Source organism: Schistocerca nitens, chromosome 11 (assembly GCF_023898315.1).
Source record: "Schistocerca nitens isolate TAMUIC-IGC-003100 chromosome 11, iqSchNite1.1, whole genome shotgun sequence".
In the NCBI taxonomy this organism is placed as follows: Eukaryota; Metazoa; Arthropoda; class Insecta; order Orthoptera; family Acrididae; genus Schistocerca; species Schistocerca nitens.
Window position 1 is genome coordinate 112,220,603 of NC_064624.1, and position 16,247 is coordinate 112,236,849.

Genomic DNA, 16,247 nt, shown 5'->3' on the forward strand with positions numbered 1-16,247 from the left:
AGTGTATCATGATACATTGAGGAGAGGTAATGTAATGTAGAACACTGACACGAGGTCTGGTGATGAGAAACTTTATGCTTCAATTCCCCCTCCCATTACTGGGGAAATGCCAGCAATGCAAATTTATTCCATCACCTGGATTCGAATCAGTTTACCTTTGAAGAGAGTACCACCACACAGTCATGTTTATGTGTGCCATGGTGGAAGTTAGGGTGAGAGAAATGATTGGTGGTGTTTATTGTAATAATTCCTTGGGTTTTTAACATAAGTGATTTTGATGTAACAGAGGCTACACCAAGAGGTGAAGTTATCGAGGCAGATGGAGATATGCTGTTGAGTAAGATTTACAGTGACAAAAGAAGCATGCTGTGCCAGACAAGGAGCTATACAGGAAACATAATTCATTGGGACGCCTGGCACTTGCCAGTTTCCTCCCGGAGATCCGAATGTGCGGCTATTGCGGAATATTTCGCCAATGGAGCAGTCATCATACCACTTTTCAATTATAGGCCACATGTCCTGTGGACAGACACCAGTGGTTCCCATTACCTTCTGCATTCTCATGCCTTTGAGCACTGCTGACTCTTCAGGGTTTTAGGAGCAGGGGAAGAAAGTGCCTTGAAGCTCCATCCGCCCATCCATCATTACTGATGATTTTTATTCTAAATTTAAGCAGTAGCGAGGTTTGATCCTGGGTCCCATGAAGTTTTGATTAGTATACAAAGACACTACCCTTAAATCATAGGTGAGCCGTGGGATATAAACTTGCATACAGTATGATATCACACAACTTGACTAGAGCTAGTAGGAAATAAGATGTTTTTTATTTTATTTTATTTTATTTATTTTTTTTTATTGAGGTCGAAAGTAATGGAGTCATGTGCAGCCTCTCATAAGAATTTCCTGAAATTGTAAGACGTCGTGGTCTCCTTCATTGCTTACATATTCCGCCCTCACAATCATATTCTGCACATCAAGACGCTTCATTCGAGCCCAAACTCGATAAGATAAAGTAAGTATTGTATGAATTCATGTAAACGGTATGCAGATAACTAATAAATCGCAAGTGCGCACCGTGGTTGAAATACTCGAGGCTGGCGTACACACACACATTCCAGACACGACGGTCACAGGAGCTTTTAGGTCGAGAGAGGCAACTGCACCACAGGAGGCCGGTCCCAAGCTATCTACGTCGGCCAGTGACCGCCTGTAGAGCAGACAGCGTTAGCCCGAGTGAAAGGACGACACCGTGTTTGGCTTAAAAGCAAATTCCGCTACATTGTGTGGGAGCGGTTAGCCTACGCACTCTTTACACATAGAACGCAGTTTCAGAGATTTTCACAGGGAGACCGCAAACGCCAAACACCGATACTGCAGATTTCCGGATTGGTCACCTTAAGCGAAACGTCATTCTCCCGTTTTAGAAGAGCAATGCTGATTGGCAGACGATATTTCTGACGCCTTGAGCTGAAGGAGTAATGGAAGAGGTCGAAAGATATCCCCCTTCACGTCTGGCGTGGAGAGGGGCCGTTCCGTTGTCGCTCTTGGAGCGAGAACACGTAACGAGAGCGTGCGCGCTCGTACGTGTACTCAAAGAGCGAGGAACAAGTCTCTCCTCAGTACTTCACTGGGAGAGCACCTCTGTCGCACGCCAATAGACTAGGGGCGAATAGGAGTCCTTGACTTCATCAAGGCGTAGGGAGAGTTTGATTGGCGAAGGTCAATCCAGATAGAACGAGAGTTATCTTATTTGTCGGCAGCGAGCGGCGCAGACAGCAGTCATCACAGCTACAGCTCTTTGACCCCCACATTTCCTCCACAACAGTACCCTTCACTGCATATCACACGTGACAGCCTCCACTGTACCTAGCAACATTCTAACCGATAATTATTCAAGTCTAGTAGGTGCAGCTCTCAGCCATTCTGCCAAGTCAATAACAATCTTAAACTTTGTATAGAAATTTCATTAGCGAAGCCTATCCTTAAGATGTAACTTCACATTCTGAAAAGAACCCGCAAATAACGTGTTCAATTCATAACTAAAAGTGCTATTGTGATTTCTCAGAATTTTTGCAAAATAAATAATAATTTTCGTTACTTTCATGTTTATCTTACACTAACTAGCACTACTCTAGTATCCAAGTATCCCACTAGTTACGTAAGACATTTTGTGAATTTTTGTGTCATTTCCTTACAGTGGACGACTCCAGAAGGTATTTATTGCCGAAAGTTTTTCAGGCATTTCTCTTTAGAACGTTAGGAGTGTCCGTCTGACTTCTGTAGTAGTGTGGGGGTGGAAATTGCATCTTGCAGGGGCCAAAGGGTAAAGGGTACATCTCAGATTAATCTGTTGCGCAGAATGACAGAATAGCACCAACCCACACGCTCACAAAATGTGTGGCTTTATAGTCTTGTGTTGTAAATGCTATATTTAATTCGTTTTGTGGTGTTATATACAGGAATTTTAAACAGGGACCAAGAGATATGGTGGTCGTATTTGTGTGAAATTGTATGTACCGAATTGTCGAGTAGTCATTAGATACAGTGAGTATATCTATAAGATATGAAGCACTGAGTCTGGCTTGTTGAGGTTGTTTGGTAACGTGTGGTTGTTATGGATGAGAGGAGAATGAATCCTTTTTCAATAGATTGTTCAGTTTATGGAAAATGTGGCAGTGTTTTTGTTCATGTGTATCACCAATCCCAGGGTTTCTGATCTGCAGAAAGAGGTGCTGGTATCAGGATATCTCACAAGCACCCATTGGCAGTACCATCTGATTGTGTGTTGTAGCAATTATCTGTGCTTTGTAGAGTGTAGAATGACTGGGACTGTGTTACGTGACTGTAACAATTTTCATTAAAGTATAGTTGTAGCATTGAGATAACATGTGAGTGATGAAGATCTCGTTGGAGCTGAGGGAACAGACATATGGATGGAATGATATGCTGCTGCTTTGTCTTGATGTTTTATATGGCGAAACAAGGTTGGGTATAGGTTTTAAGCTGATGGTTTGGTGTGGCTGAAGATAAAGTTGGATTGCTTTTAGGAACAGGTGACTTGGATGTTAAAATGGAAGGTGACTGTGGCTGTTATCGTCATCTGTTGGACGAGAGTTGAAAGAGAGTGAATGTTGTGGAAAACAGTGGTTCTAAACTGGATGTCTTTCATGTTAGGGATACGACACAAAAAACTGTTGAGATGATGACGGTGAGCTCGACTGATGGTGTAGAACACTGTAGATCTGAACTCAATATCTTTGATGGTGAGGATGCAATGCATGTAGTTGTTGGGATGCGGAATGTAAGTTTAGTGTCGTGAATAATGCGTTTATATTTATTAGATCATTCGAGTTGAGGCTGTGTAGATGATGTAGTTGTGCAAGGATTGTACATTTGGGCACAGTTAACATGGGTGGTTTTACGAACTTCCAGTATGCTGCTGTAGTTTGGGTCAGCAACTTCTGGTAATCAGTGAACGAAAAACCGTTCCGAGGTTTTGTTCATTCGATGAGTTATCTGCATGCACTGTAAATGTTCATTGCACGTTTTTGACATCTTCGGAAATGCCATTTTCGACTATGTTATGATGATTTGAAAATGGGTCTCGGTCCGAAACAAATCACCGAATGAATAAAAAATAAAAATTTGCAACTTGGACTGGTCTTGTTTGTAATTGGGATAGGCCAGGTGGTTCTGCGATACTCGGTCAGATAGTCGTCACACACGAGGTATTTGTGACATCTGTAGCCTCGGATTTGCGATTTAGGTGATTTTACACAATGGCAGCGACAGCAAATCAGGCCTCAGTTCCTGATACGTTGGTCTGTTGTGGGCAAGCATCTAGTTCTGCTGGACAGTGATGCGTAAAACAGCCGACAGTAAAGCACCACGGTTTTAATAGTGGCGAGGGCAACTCTTTCAGACAGGGCCGTTGTAGCAGCCTGCTGGATGTCGCAAGCCATCTCCAACATCGCCACGTGCTCAGAAGAGATTCGCACCCGTTTCTTCTTTCTCTCTCTCTCCCCCCCCCCTCCCCCCTCCCTATCTCAACCGAACTGCCACGATCTCTCCGATCTCTCTGGATTATCACGACAACTTTCCCCTTAAGATATCTTCAATGTCGGGCTTAAAGTTAGCTTCCAGACAAACGGCTAGTTGTCCACAACTCTGTAAGCTCTTGTCGCTGCTCATTCTTTAATATCTTGTCGCTACTCGCGAGGAATAGAAACATCAACTTCAGCTCACACGTTTGTTCTCGGTGTCCATAACAGTTTCAGTCATACTTATAGACTTGCTGCCGAGCGCAGCTGAGGCTAGAAACAGATGGGGTAAAAGTCTGCCTGTTTAGTAACTTGCTAACAATGCGTATTTCCATTTATGTGCCACTACTATTCTTATGAGTGTCTGCAGTAAATTATCGGCTGCAGCCGAAATTTTGTAAAGACCGTTCTTCGCAGTATTAATGTCCCTGGTTCTAATATACGCATATTCTTATGATAACTTACTTCTTTATGTGTTGTAACCCTTTTCGACCACCTTAGTTTTTTAATTAGTCGGTTTACTACCAATTAGAACCCTGCAAGTTCGATTGCCTGAAGCGGTCAAGAGTGACAACGGCAGGCATAAATAATTATTCCGCTGAGGGAGCACAAGCCCACTGTCCCCCCTTCCTCTCATTTAAGTGGAGTTACCCCCTACCGAACAAGAAGCTATCAGACAGTTACAAAGAAAGAAATGAATGGACGATTACAGCTCGTTTCATGTCTGGTGCAACGATAGATAGATGATCGAGTAAGAGATAAAGTCCAGCAACGAGAGCAAAATAATAAATTTAAAGAATATAGTGATTCGAACAAATAGAGTTGATTACCAGACAGGTTTGATAGCTGAAAATACAGTGTTTCCTCAGTCCTACTACAGTTCATAGTATTGACACTTCAAAGGATAATATTAACAGTGTACCTCATACAATTAACTGTTCTGTTACAAATCGAAATATTGTTCGTCAAAGAAAATTAGTAAATACGAACAGTATCATGCCAGGATCATAGATGAGAAATGTAGAACACTACACCAGTTACAGTATTGACTAAACATTAGCTTGTCTGAAGCCGTTAAGTTGCAGAAACCATTCGCCATTTTTAAAACAAGCCTTAGACTAGGTCTGAAAAAAAACTACGTGTACAGAAGTTTAGAGCGTTTATAGAAGATAAGAAGGAACACTTTTTTATATGAGGCACGTGTCGCACATGTATGAAGGTCTTATCTGCACTGGCGTTCAGAGACGGTGTTCAAAGTGCTGTGGGATGGGCCCTGTTTTAGAGGTGCTGCGTGCCTCCTACGGGAGGGAGACGAGTTGTTCAGTGTACCAGGCACTGGCAGACACCCCAGGTGAGGTGGTCGCCTCTTAGCCTGAGGCTGCAAACATTATTTGTGAGACGCCCACTTGTTTCGAGTGTGTTGCACTATCATTAGCAGCGAGCTAGCACTTGAGTAACGTCTCCAAAACATCACACAGCCTCTGTACATCGCCGGCATCGAAACCTTCACGGGCCACGAGCAGGTGGGGGTACACCTATGACCTTTGTGTCACATAAACTTGTCATAGATCCAGACGGAGAGTTGCCGAGGAATCTAAACACTGACTTTGGAAAGAGCACCAGAGATTACCTTGCGTGGCATGCAAAATCACGCAAGATCTAAAACTACATATTCAGAAGGATATTTGAATTTCATTCCTCGAACAACTTGAACACTTGTCAGCGCATAACCATGAAGTGGCCGGATCCCAGTATTAAACTTACCTAAAATCTTGACATCATCTTCGTAGGATGAATCGATGTAGTCAGCTGTAGTGTACCAGTAGAGACGATGGAAGACGTACAGTTCGTCAGCGAGGCTGAACATTTGCGACGCCTCTGGCTGCCGCTCCTTGCACAGCGCACTGAAGTCGTCGTCAAAGGAGAGGTTCCACGGCTGATAGAGCAGCAGGCGTTCACTCAACAGCGGCCGCCTGTAGCACACAAAGTGCGAGGTTAAAAACCTAGCATGTATACTTTATGCAAGAACGTACAAGTATCCAAAAACGTGTGTGAAATTTTATGGGACTTAACTGCTAAGGCCATCAGTCCCTAAGCTTGCACACTACTTAACCTAAATTATCCTAAGGACAAACACACACACCCATGGCCGAGGGAGGACTCGAACCTCCGCCGGGACCAGCCGCACAGCCTGACTGCAGCGCCTCACACCGCTCGGCTAATCCCGTGCGGCTAAAAGTATCCAGAACGGATTTCCACTCAGCAGTGCATAAGATACTTCCTGGTAGATGAGTACTGTGTGCCAGACTGGGACACAAACCTGGAACTTTTTCATTCTTTAAAGGATGCATAGTAACACAGCAAACAATCGCAAACCCATTGGTCTTTTTAGCATTTTCATTCTTTAAAGGATGCATAGAAAGACAGCAAACAAACGCAAACCCATTGGTGCATTTCAGCGCATCGAGATTTCATCTTTAGATTTCAGAGCACTTGAGTGAGATACCGATTGTAACTATTTCTTGCAGATCATCCACTCCGTTCTGTGCTACTATACCGTTTTAACTGGTTTCAGACACATCAAACAGCAGAACTGCAGCGCTTGCCGCAGAATACCTCTTTTCTTTAAAGAAGAATTTCGTATTCATTGCAAGAGATTGAACATGTGATATTTATGTTAAGGATATGAATGAATTGTTCAAATTTGTTATAGATGATTTTAGACGCTGACATGTACACATGTCTGTCATGAGCTGAAGCACACATGACCACTTGAAAATGGCTCAAAAGGCCGAAACTGCAATAGTAAAACAAATAATTTTTATAGTCAATGGCGAATATGACGCCCTTAAAAAGATAGACATCGAGCTGGGCAGGCAGGAACCTAGAGCCGCCGTCACAGCCTTACTTCCGCCAGTACCTCAGCCGCTGCCTTCCAGCCGTCACAGAAGTTCCCCTGCACGGCTGGCGGGACCAGCGCTCCCGGAAGGATGGGCACTGCAGTGACCAGAGGCCTCGGGAGTTGCTTCCTGGGGGAATCCTCACTCTGCAGTGGAGAGTGCAGTCACCTGAAACGTCGGGGATCCGACACACGGCTCTGACCTGCCAGGGAGTTTCCTATCTGCTTTAGGTGATGTGACATCTGCGATAATTTTCCGTAAAGACTGTATGACAGCTGAAAGCGGAACTCCCACAGGAAGAAGAGCTCTATGGACAATCGTGAGTGTACCGTCGAGCAGGTCCACTTACTCAGTCCCTTTCAGCCAATCCAACGGCTAAGGACAGCGCCATACGATGACTTAAGCTATTTCAAAACCGTCTTTGCAAATACCAAACATGTGTTTTTATTTCACAATAGGTCTTCGTTTTACTCATTATACCCTTGTCAGTTTTGGCATTTTTATAATGTTTCCGCTTACATCCGGCAGTGTGCATCCCACCATCTCACACTGCTATGCTCGACGTGCAGAAGTACATGTCTGCTGACGTAAAACTTGACAAAATGACGCTTCACTATTGCATAAAAATGCTTGTTTACTTGGCTCTGAAGCATTCGCTCCGTCTCGCTTCGTGATTGGTTGGTGCTGGTGTCTAGTTTGGCAGTGAAAATTATCATACAGAAATTGTTGGCCGTAAAACTCTGTCCTAAGGTCAGTGTTCGGTACATCGATTCGATGCATATGTGTCAGGTACATATTATGATGAGAATGGAGCCCTCAGAATCGGGTATGAGACAATTTTTTCCTGATTAATCTACGATTACATTCCCTATAGCCTATCAACGATGGAAAGTTTCCATACTGCCAGATACAATGCAGAACAATCCGTACTCTCTGTACTCCTTGTAGTATGGTCCTTGGTTATCACTGTTACCTGACAACGACGTTGTCAATTAAAGCATGAAGCTGCATCATAATGAGTTCCGTGTGATGTCTGGGTCCCCAGTTTGACCGGAAAGCAGTCCCTCCCATAAGGCATGTGGTGCCATGGTGCTAAGGCTCGCAAATCATTTCCACGCCACGTACACCAGCACGCTGTTCTGCTTGGAGGTACAGTACCACACCTACTACACTGACAAGCTGGGACTCAGAACCCGTGCCGTGATGAAAATCATCATTTCTACGCCCCAGATGGAGGATGTACGTGCATACTGACAATGATCTGAATAAACATTATACCGAGATTTGGTTGGGGAAGAATTTCGAGAAAGGGCTGTTTTTAACATAATGGAGCCGTTCATTCCATAAGGCAACGAAAGAACGGATTTAAATGCAGCAAGGAAGTGAACAAACAATATCCACTGAAACAAGCTCTAAAGAAAATCTCGAAACTTCTGGACAGTTGCGAATGTACTACACAGCTATAATGATACCATATTCAGTTTAGGAGCAAGTGCGTTGCAACACAAAGTGGCAAATCAACAGAGGACGCAACAAATACTCGCCACATGGAGCTGGAGTGTCGACAAGCGGGGCAGACCGCTGCCACGGAAGTCAATCGTCGACAATTTGCGTGCAGAGGCAGGGGTCTGTGTGCTATAGGCGGCTTTGGCCTGTAGCGCTGGAGCCATTACTAAGGCTATCATGCGAGTCCAGTAATGAAGTGGATTGGAGGAATTTAGAAATGACCGACTGTAAATGGCGATACGTGAACTGTAGAAGAGACACGAAATGGTGCGCTGCCTGAACTAGGAGGGCGGTACCTAAGCTGCACCACTGCCGCTGGAGCTCTGTGACCCCTGATGCGTCTTTGGTTATCGCCTTTGTACTGACATGCAACAGAAGGTAAACACGCTGGGTCGTATGAACAAACAAGACGACGTTCTCTAGAGAAGATTCTCGGAGCAAAAGGAAAATCTCTGAGAAAGCTCTTACGAGCAAAACATTCGAAGCCATAATCTCTGACGGGAGGGTTCCTTTTTCTCACTACCTCTGCTCCCTGCTGAGTTCTCGGTGTGTGTGGTCTGCCGTGTCCGGCACAGAAAGGACGCACAGTGTCACGTGTCATTCAGCTCGCTCAAACGGCGACATGTCTGGAACCGGCACCAGTGTGTTCAGGCAGAGTTGCACTACGTTTCATTTTGTTTATTTTATGTGCGGCAACAAATTATTAAGACAATTACGTACAGCTTATGAAAATGCATTTTCTTGAGGTTACCGAATTTACAACATGCGGAAAACTTTTGAATTATAGAAGTTAGGCGAACATTATGCGAACGAAATCTTAAGATTACATGACTTTTTATCTACTCCAAGCCGGAACTCTGCTAGAGTTCTCTAACACGAGATAATTTTGGTTAAATACGGCGCACAACTATCTGCTCTCGTGGCAAGCACGTAAGCGCCCCACCATGCGTTCGTTACGAGTAACAGGTCGCTAGGTTTGCAATAAACCAGTTATTAATTTTTCTGGTAACCCTACTTATTTCTAACATCACACTATATAAGACTTATGCTGTGAGAAGACATGATGGTGAACGTCTGGAAAAGTCAGCGACACGGTTGTTTGGTGTAGGCCTACAGCTAAATGTTCTCGTACGTCAGTCTGAAAACTTGGGTCTACTAAATAGCAATAAAAATGTTTCAATTTTCACTTCTTTTGAGAGGTCGTCCGCAGATGATGTTCTTATTGTCAAAGCGATATAAATTTCTACAGCTCCTCAATTCAGCACTTCGTTGGGCTATATATTTCTTTTTTTGCCTCCCAAGCAATATGAATTCTGCCATCATTGCCAAAATGTAGGTAAAACTTAACAGAACTTACTCAGCCCGAAGACTGCTACAGATCTCGCTTCAATATTTTCCGGTTGTGAGAAGCTCCTCTAGTTTTGTTCACACGAAAGCGGAGAACGTTCTTTGTTTTGAGCAACATCCCTCACCCTTTTACTCGCGATGAGCACATTCTCGGCTGCAGTATATTCTCTGACTCGCTTTACTCATGTGAACCTCAAAATGTCCTCCCAAAATTTCCAGTACGAAGTATATCCTCCGTTTTACTGACACGCCCCACTACACTTCGCCAGCACCTCAGCTCTCACATGGACTCTCCCAGTGGTTCTTTGCCGATCATCTCCCACCCTTCGTCGTCGTCTTCATTGCTTCACCACTCACAGAGAGCCGTAGTCTGGCAGCCCCTTCGCCACTGCCTCCGTCAAATGCTCCACCCCCGTCGCCGCCACCTGCGCCACCGTCGACTCCCTCTCCAGCAGCGTCGCTGGCTCTGTCGCCAACACCGTCGCCAGCCCCCATCCGCGGCCCGCCCCATCGCCCCCACCACTGCCGGTGCAGGAAGTTCCAACCACATCCACATTCGTCACCGCCGTCATAAACTCCTGTCAATGTCCTTATCTACACACAACTGGGGCCCCCTATTACACCACAACCCTCATGCATGCAGTCATAAGACCAAACAGATGAAATAGAATAGATAAAACCTCACGATTTCAAATGAAACCAAGCCAAAAATGATTTCACTAAATTTACCGACATGAAACCAATAATTCCTCTCAACTATCGTCCTTTGTGTCTACATCTACATACATAATCCGCAAGCCACCGTGCGGTGCGTGGAGGAGGGTACCCTGTTCCACAACTAGTCGTTTCCTTTCCTGTTCTGCTCGCTGACAGAGCGAGGGACAGACGCCTGTCTATATGCCTCCTTAGGAGCCGTAACTCCTCGTATCTCGTCTTCGTGGTCCCTACCAGAAATGTATGCTGGCGTCATTAGGATCGTTCTGCAGCCAGGTTCTCTACACTTGTTTTCTTCGAAATGAGTGTCTTCTTCCCTGCCGCTGCTCACATCTATTACTTTCCCCTCTTTGGGGAAGTGTGAGGGAGAGTTTGTAGCCTTTCGGCTTTTACTCCCCTGTGAACGTGTGTGTCTGATTTTTCTATAGTTTTTTGGTGTCTGTGACTTGTTGTGAGTGAGTCTGGTACTTGACTGAGGTAGGCGAAGAGATTGGTGTTATATGGGAAGGAACTGGATTAGGGATTGGGTATTGGGATTTTCTCTTCGACTTAATCGTCGAAGATCGTCATAGGGCGCTTATGCTTATCGCGGGACATGTCATACCGACCTAGGGAGTGGATGAGTGCGTTTCCGGATCTGGAAGAACCCTCATAGAATCTGCTGCTGAGCTCCAGGAGCATATACGTAACACTTGCATGCTGATCGAAACTCCGGTAAGAAATCTACCTGCTCCCCCTGAATTGTTCCGATGTCTTCTTTCTATCCGACCTGGTGCAGATCCCAAACACTCGAGCAATGCTGAACAAGAAGTCGCTCTGGCGTCCTATACGGGGTCTCCCTTACACACGAACCACACTTTCACAAAACTCTCCCAATAAACCCAAGTCGACCGTTCCCCTTTCCTACCAGAATCCTCACATGTTTATTCCATTTCATCTCGCTTCGCAACATTACGCCCAGATATTTCAACGAAGTGACTGTGGTAAGCAGCACACTTGGAGTGCCGTATCCGGATATTGCGGGTTCGTTTTTGCTACTCATCCGCTTTCTTCTACAGCAAGAGCCACCTGCCATTCATCACACCAACTAGAAATTTTGTCATCTTGTGTCAACCTGCAGTCACTAAACTTATTCCATGTGCTCGTTCTTCCGTTATCACCCCGCAATGGGACACCGTGACAAATGCTTTCGAGAAATCTAGAAATATGGAATCCGCCTGTTGCCCTTCATCCATAGCTCTCAGTGCATCATGCGAGAAAAGGAAAAGGTGAGTTTCACAGAAGCGATGCTTACCAAAACCGTGTTGATTTGTGCACATAAGCTCCTTAGTCTGAAGAAAGTTGATTATGTTCGAACTGAGAATATGTTCAAGCATTCTGCAGCAAACAAGTGTTAGGGATATTGGTCTGTAATTTTGTGGGTCCGTTCTTTTACCTCTATTATACACTAGAGTCACTTGCACTTTTTTCCATTCGCTTGGTTCTTAGAGCTGATCGCAAGATTCGCGGTAAATGCAAGCTGAGTAAGGGGCCAGTGCCGTACACTACTCTTTGTAAAACCAAACTGGCATTCCACCTAGGCATTGCCACTTATTTATTTTCAGCTGTTTCTCTACGCCAGGGGTACTCATTACTATGCGATGGTCAAACGACGGCACGTTTGTACCATTCTCCTGCGTGAACGATTTCTTAAACGAGGAATTTTTAACTTCGGCCTTCCTTTTGGAATATTCTAGCGCCAAAGCAGACTGGTCAACGTGTCACTGAACAGAAGCGTTATATCCGCTTAACGATTTCGCAGAGGACCAAAACTTTTTCCGGTTCTCCGGTGGTAGCAGTTGTATGCTTCGCGCACAGATCTTTTCACAGACGCACGAATCTCTACAAATCTTTCTGTCCTCATTTGCGCGTTCTCTTTTGAACCGAGAATGTAACAGCCTTTCGTTCCTCAGCCTTTTCCGAATTTTGTTATTAAAGCACGATGAGTCTTTTCCGCCCTTCATCCACTTAGCAGCCGCATACTTTTCCGGATCACGATTTACAGTCTCTTTAAACTTTAGCCATAATTCCTCTATGGCCATAATTCTGGAATTAAATGATTGTATTTTATTGTCTAAGTGAGACGCTGACAACTGCATATCAACTCTCCTAGCGTTCTCGACTGATTTACTGACTTTCGTAACCATAGTCGCTATGATGACATCATGATCACTAATCCCCATCTCTATGCTGACGCCATCGATAAGGTCCTGCCTGTTTGTGCTGGCTGACGAACTAGCTGCTCAACACCGTTTTGGGAAAATGTGTTCAAAAGTCCTTCACAAGACTGTCTGTCTGGACAACCTGCAGTGAATCCATAGACGTCCCAGTCTATACTCGGTAGGTTAAGGTCACCGCCAGCTAGTGTCGCGTGATCTGGATATTTATGAAATGCTGATTCTTTGAATGGCTCCACATCTGTCCCAGCGGAGTCGGGTGGGTGGTAAAAACATCCAACAACTGATATGGTTTCACCTAGTCCTGTTATGTGCGACTACGTAACTACACTATTGCACTCAAATTCAACCTCAGTAAAGAGAATATTTTTTGTCAACTGCACACTTCCCCTCCTACAGCGTCGAATATGTCTTTCCGATAGACATTCCAAGACTCGCTAAATATCTCAGAGTTTTTTTACTTTGGGTCTTAGCCAGCTCTCAATTCAAGAATAATTTGAGGCTGAGAACGTTCATGGAGGAGAGCAAATTAGGGAACTATGTTACAAATACTTCTACAGTTGACTGATAAAAGTTTCAGAGTCGAACTAACTTTACTCTGAAAGCTATATGATTTCCCTAAATGTGTACCAACTGGCGAGTGTTCATGAGAGTACCTCAAACTACTGGCTAGCCTGAAACCCCCATGTGCACTCCACCAGTACTCTGCTATCCGATTAGCTGCTTCCTTTGTGTAGTGCACCCCTGTCTTGAAATCTACCCATCTCCGATTTTCAGTTCACCTTCCCAACCACTGTTGCCTTCATTCCCACTGCCTGACACAATATCGATAGTGTTATCCCGTCGCACTATCTGCATGTGTCCGTACACAGTGAACCGGTAACCGACTCACAGTTCTGATGACAGATGTGGAGTAGCAAACCAAAAATCCCCAAACAATAAACGTTGTGGAGTAACAATACCGTTCCTCGAAAACAGCTCCAGTTGGCTACAAATCATGTTCAATCATCCTGCATAATACTTTACCCTGAGTGTGTATTTTACCACCCTGACTGTGATCTGTCCTACTGCCTGTCTCTGTCATCATCCTATAGCACATAATTTCGTTCCTCACACTGACCACTGCCTCTCCACAGCTGTTTACCCACATCAATTCCCATGATGAACAACTGTAGACGTCGGATGGTCACCTTCGTTTCAAAAGACCTAGTCCATTTCCCAGACACACTCATCCCAAAGTAGCTCCCCTACCGACATCTTCAGATATAACTGCAAAAGTCTTTCATCTAATTGATAGCAATCACGACTGAGTCTAATTGTCCATCCTAATCCATGTTCTCCACCTCCATAGCTACCTCACAATAAGCCACCTAAAAGAATCCAACAACAAAGCCACAAGACCTGGGGTGCCTGCCTGCTGGGAGCTTGCCCATTCCCACACAGGAAGCTACCTGGTCACCCTCCGTAGTGCCAACATATCTCCTACACTACTCCATTCCACGGCCCCATATGTCAACCAGTCGAGAGACTATTCCGCTTTCCTCCCGCTCACAACCTCCACTATTTACGCTCTATGCTACGGACTGATTTAAACACACCAACCACAGGACAAAATACAAGAACGATGGCTATCCGCTTCCTTCCCTCATCGCTGCTTAAATTTTTCCTCCATCTATTGAGATGAACATGACTTGTGGCCTCTTTTCCTCACCGACTGGACGCCAGTATCTGGACTAGAGTCGCTACTACACGGTACTACCGTAATTTCTCCCGAAGTGGTTTTTTTTTTTTTTTTTTGTCCCGAATAAGACGAGGACACGCTCACTTTTCGTGTTAGGTTCCACATCATTGTTTGCACAAATTATGAAAACTTCGGAAGTGTCTGTAACCATCAATACTTTCTCTAGTAAATGCAGTAACACCGTTTATTGTGTCAGTTTTCTCCGCTGGTCTGTTACGTAATACGTGGCACATTTTAAGACACAATACGAATCAAAAAATCGAGGGCTAAAGAAAGTCAAAAACCTTTGTAAATCACGAGTATCTTTAACCATGTCCTTCACTACTGTCTCTTAGTGCTAGTTCTTTACTCCATTTTGAATTATATGATCCCTGTGTTTTCCATAACTTTAATGAATACTTCCATGGATAAAAGTGAGATAAACTCCAAAAAACCATAGTGAGTACGACAGACATTCGAGTGTACACTGGTTTATACCTGATTCTCAAGTTCCCTGGCCTGTCCTTGTCTTCTTCCACCTCGTAGTGCTCCACCTGTTTGCTGGCGAATTGCAAGTCCTGTAACCATCCGGTTAATTTCGTGCGCAGCATGTCTTTCACACGTTCCATGTCCTTAATCCAACTGTGGAGTTGCTGATCACTCGTGTGGTTACCCTGAGACACACAGAAAATAGTTCAAATTACGTTCATAACATCCACAAGCAGCAGCCTGTCTTAATATACAGTTACATGTAGCGCTATTACATGACACTGAAATTACTGCCAGCGCATGAGTGTAGTACATTCAGTTTTGTACAGGCATAAATACATTACTGCACAGCAGATGCCTAGTGGGGTTTTATTAAATAAATACATTTCTCAAACTGTGACATCAGATAAGAGAGGTGCAGATATTTCTTGGTAGCTGACATTACAGACGTCTGAACGTACGAATGTATACTCCCGTGACGATGTATCCAACTGAAATGTTCTGGAGCTGCCAGCAGCGTCGAGTTCCTACGTGTAAAGCCACATGGCGTGGCTGGAACTCTGACGAGATTCTATTCAAACTTTTGAACGATTTTCGAAAATAGAATGGCCAGACTGTTGACAAATCCGTCAAAATCCTACTCGTTACCAACGCTGTGAGAAACCTGAACACATGTTATGATCGTCTACAAACGCAACGATAGACATCAGCCGCTCCATATCTGAAACATTATCTGAGTTAATTGTGCACACACGAAATGTCAGTTCGACTCAAAATTTTGTAGCGTTTGTCTGTTGCCTGGATGATCGCTTTTGCCGAAAATTTGCGTTTGTTGCTCGTCATCTAACACGATGTCGTCTGTCTCTGAACACGTCTCAATATTGCAGATTTGAAGGAATGTATTGACTGTCCGAGCGTTAAGATCATTTTTTCTGGACCATTTTCGGGTACGAAGTTCACATTTGTGTCACATATTAAGGTCTATGTTACTTTGGCGTTGTAAAAATCGTAAGCTTCTAAGTCAATGCAATAAAGATACGGCCATTTAAATTATATATTTTGATACTCGAAACATCACTCATAAAATCAATATGGTGCTCCCTGTTGATTTAGAATCATGACATTTTGAAAGAAGCCAGATTTCACAGTGCAAATAAATGAAAAAAATCTTAAAATCCATAATTGGTAACTATATAACTCTAGAAAATACTTTTCGTATTATTTTTTATCAGTCTGTCTATTTGTCTGTCCATCTGTTAGGAATCTTTTTCTCTGGATACGTTCTGGGTATCATGTTCAAATTATGTCACATACA

At 44.1% G+C, this 16,247-nt stretch overlaps 1 protein-coding gene and 1 long non-coding RNA gene across 3 annotated transcripts in view; both read right to left on the bottom strand.

Annotated features, from left to right (window-relative positions):
• Nucleotides 1-16,247, bottom strand: part of LOC126212890 (uncharacterized) — a 474,898-nt gene that overhangs the window by 118,754 nt on the left and 339,897 nt on the right. The gene's annotated exons all lie outside the window — the stretch shown is intronic.
• The window catches only part of LOC126212888 (uncharacterized), a 144,884-nt gene that overhangs the window by 117,819 nt on the left and 10,818 nt on the right, over nt 1-16,247 (bottom strand). The window contains exon 2 of one of the 2 annotated variants that reach the window (XM_049940389.1): nt 14,983-15,117. In XM_049940389.1, coding sequence (XP_049796346.1) covers nt 14,983-15,117 — 135 coding nt within the window. Of the gene's footprint in view, nt 1-14,941; nt 15,118-16,247 lie in introns of both variants that reach the window. The other variant, XM_049940390.1, reaches the window with a different exon arrangement.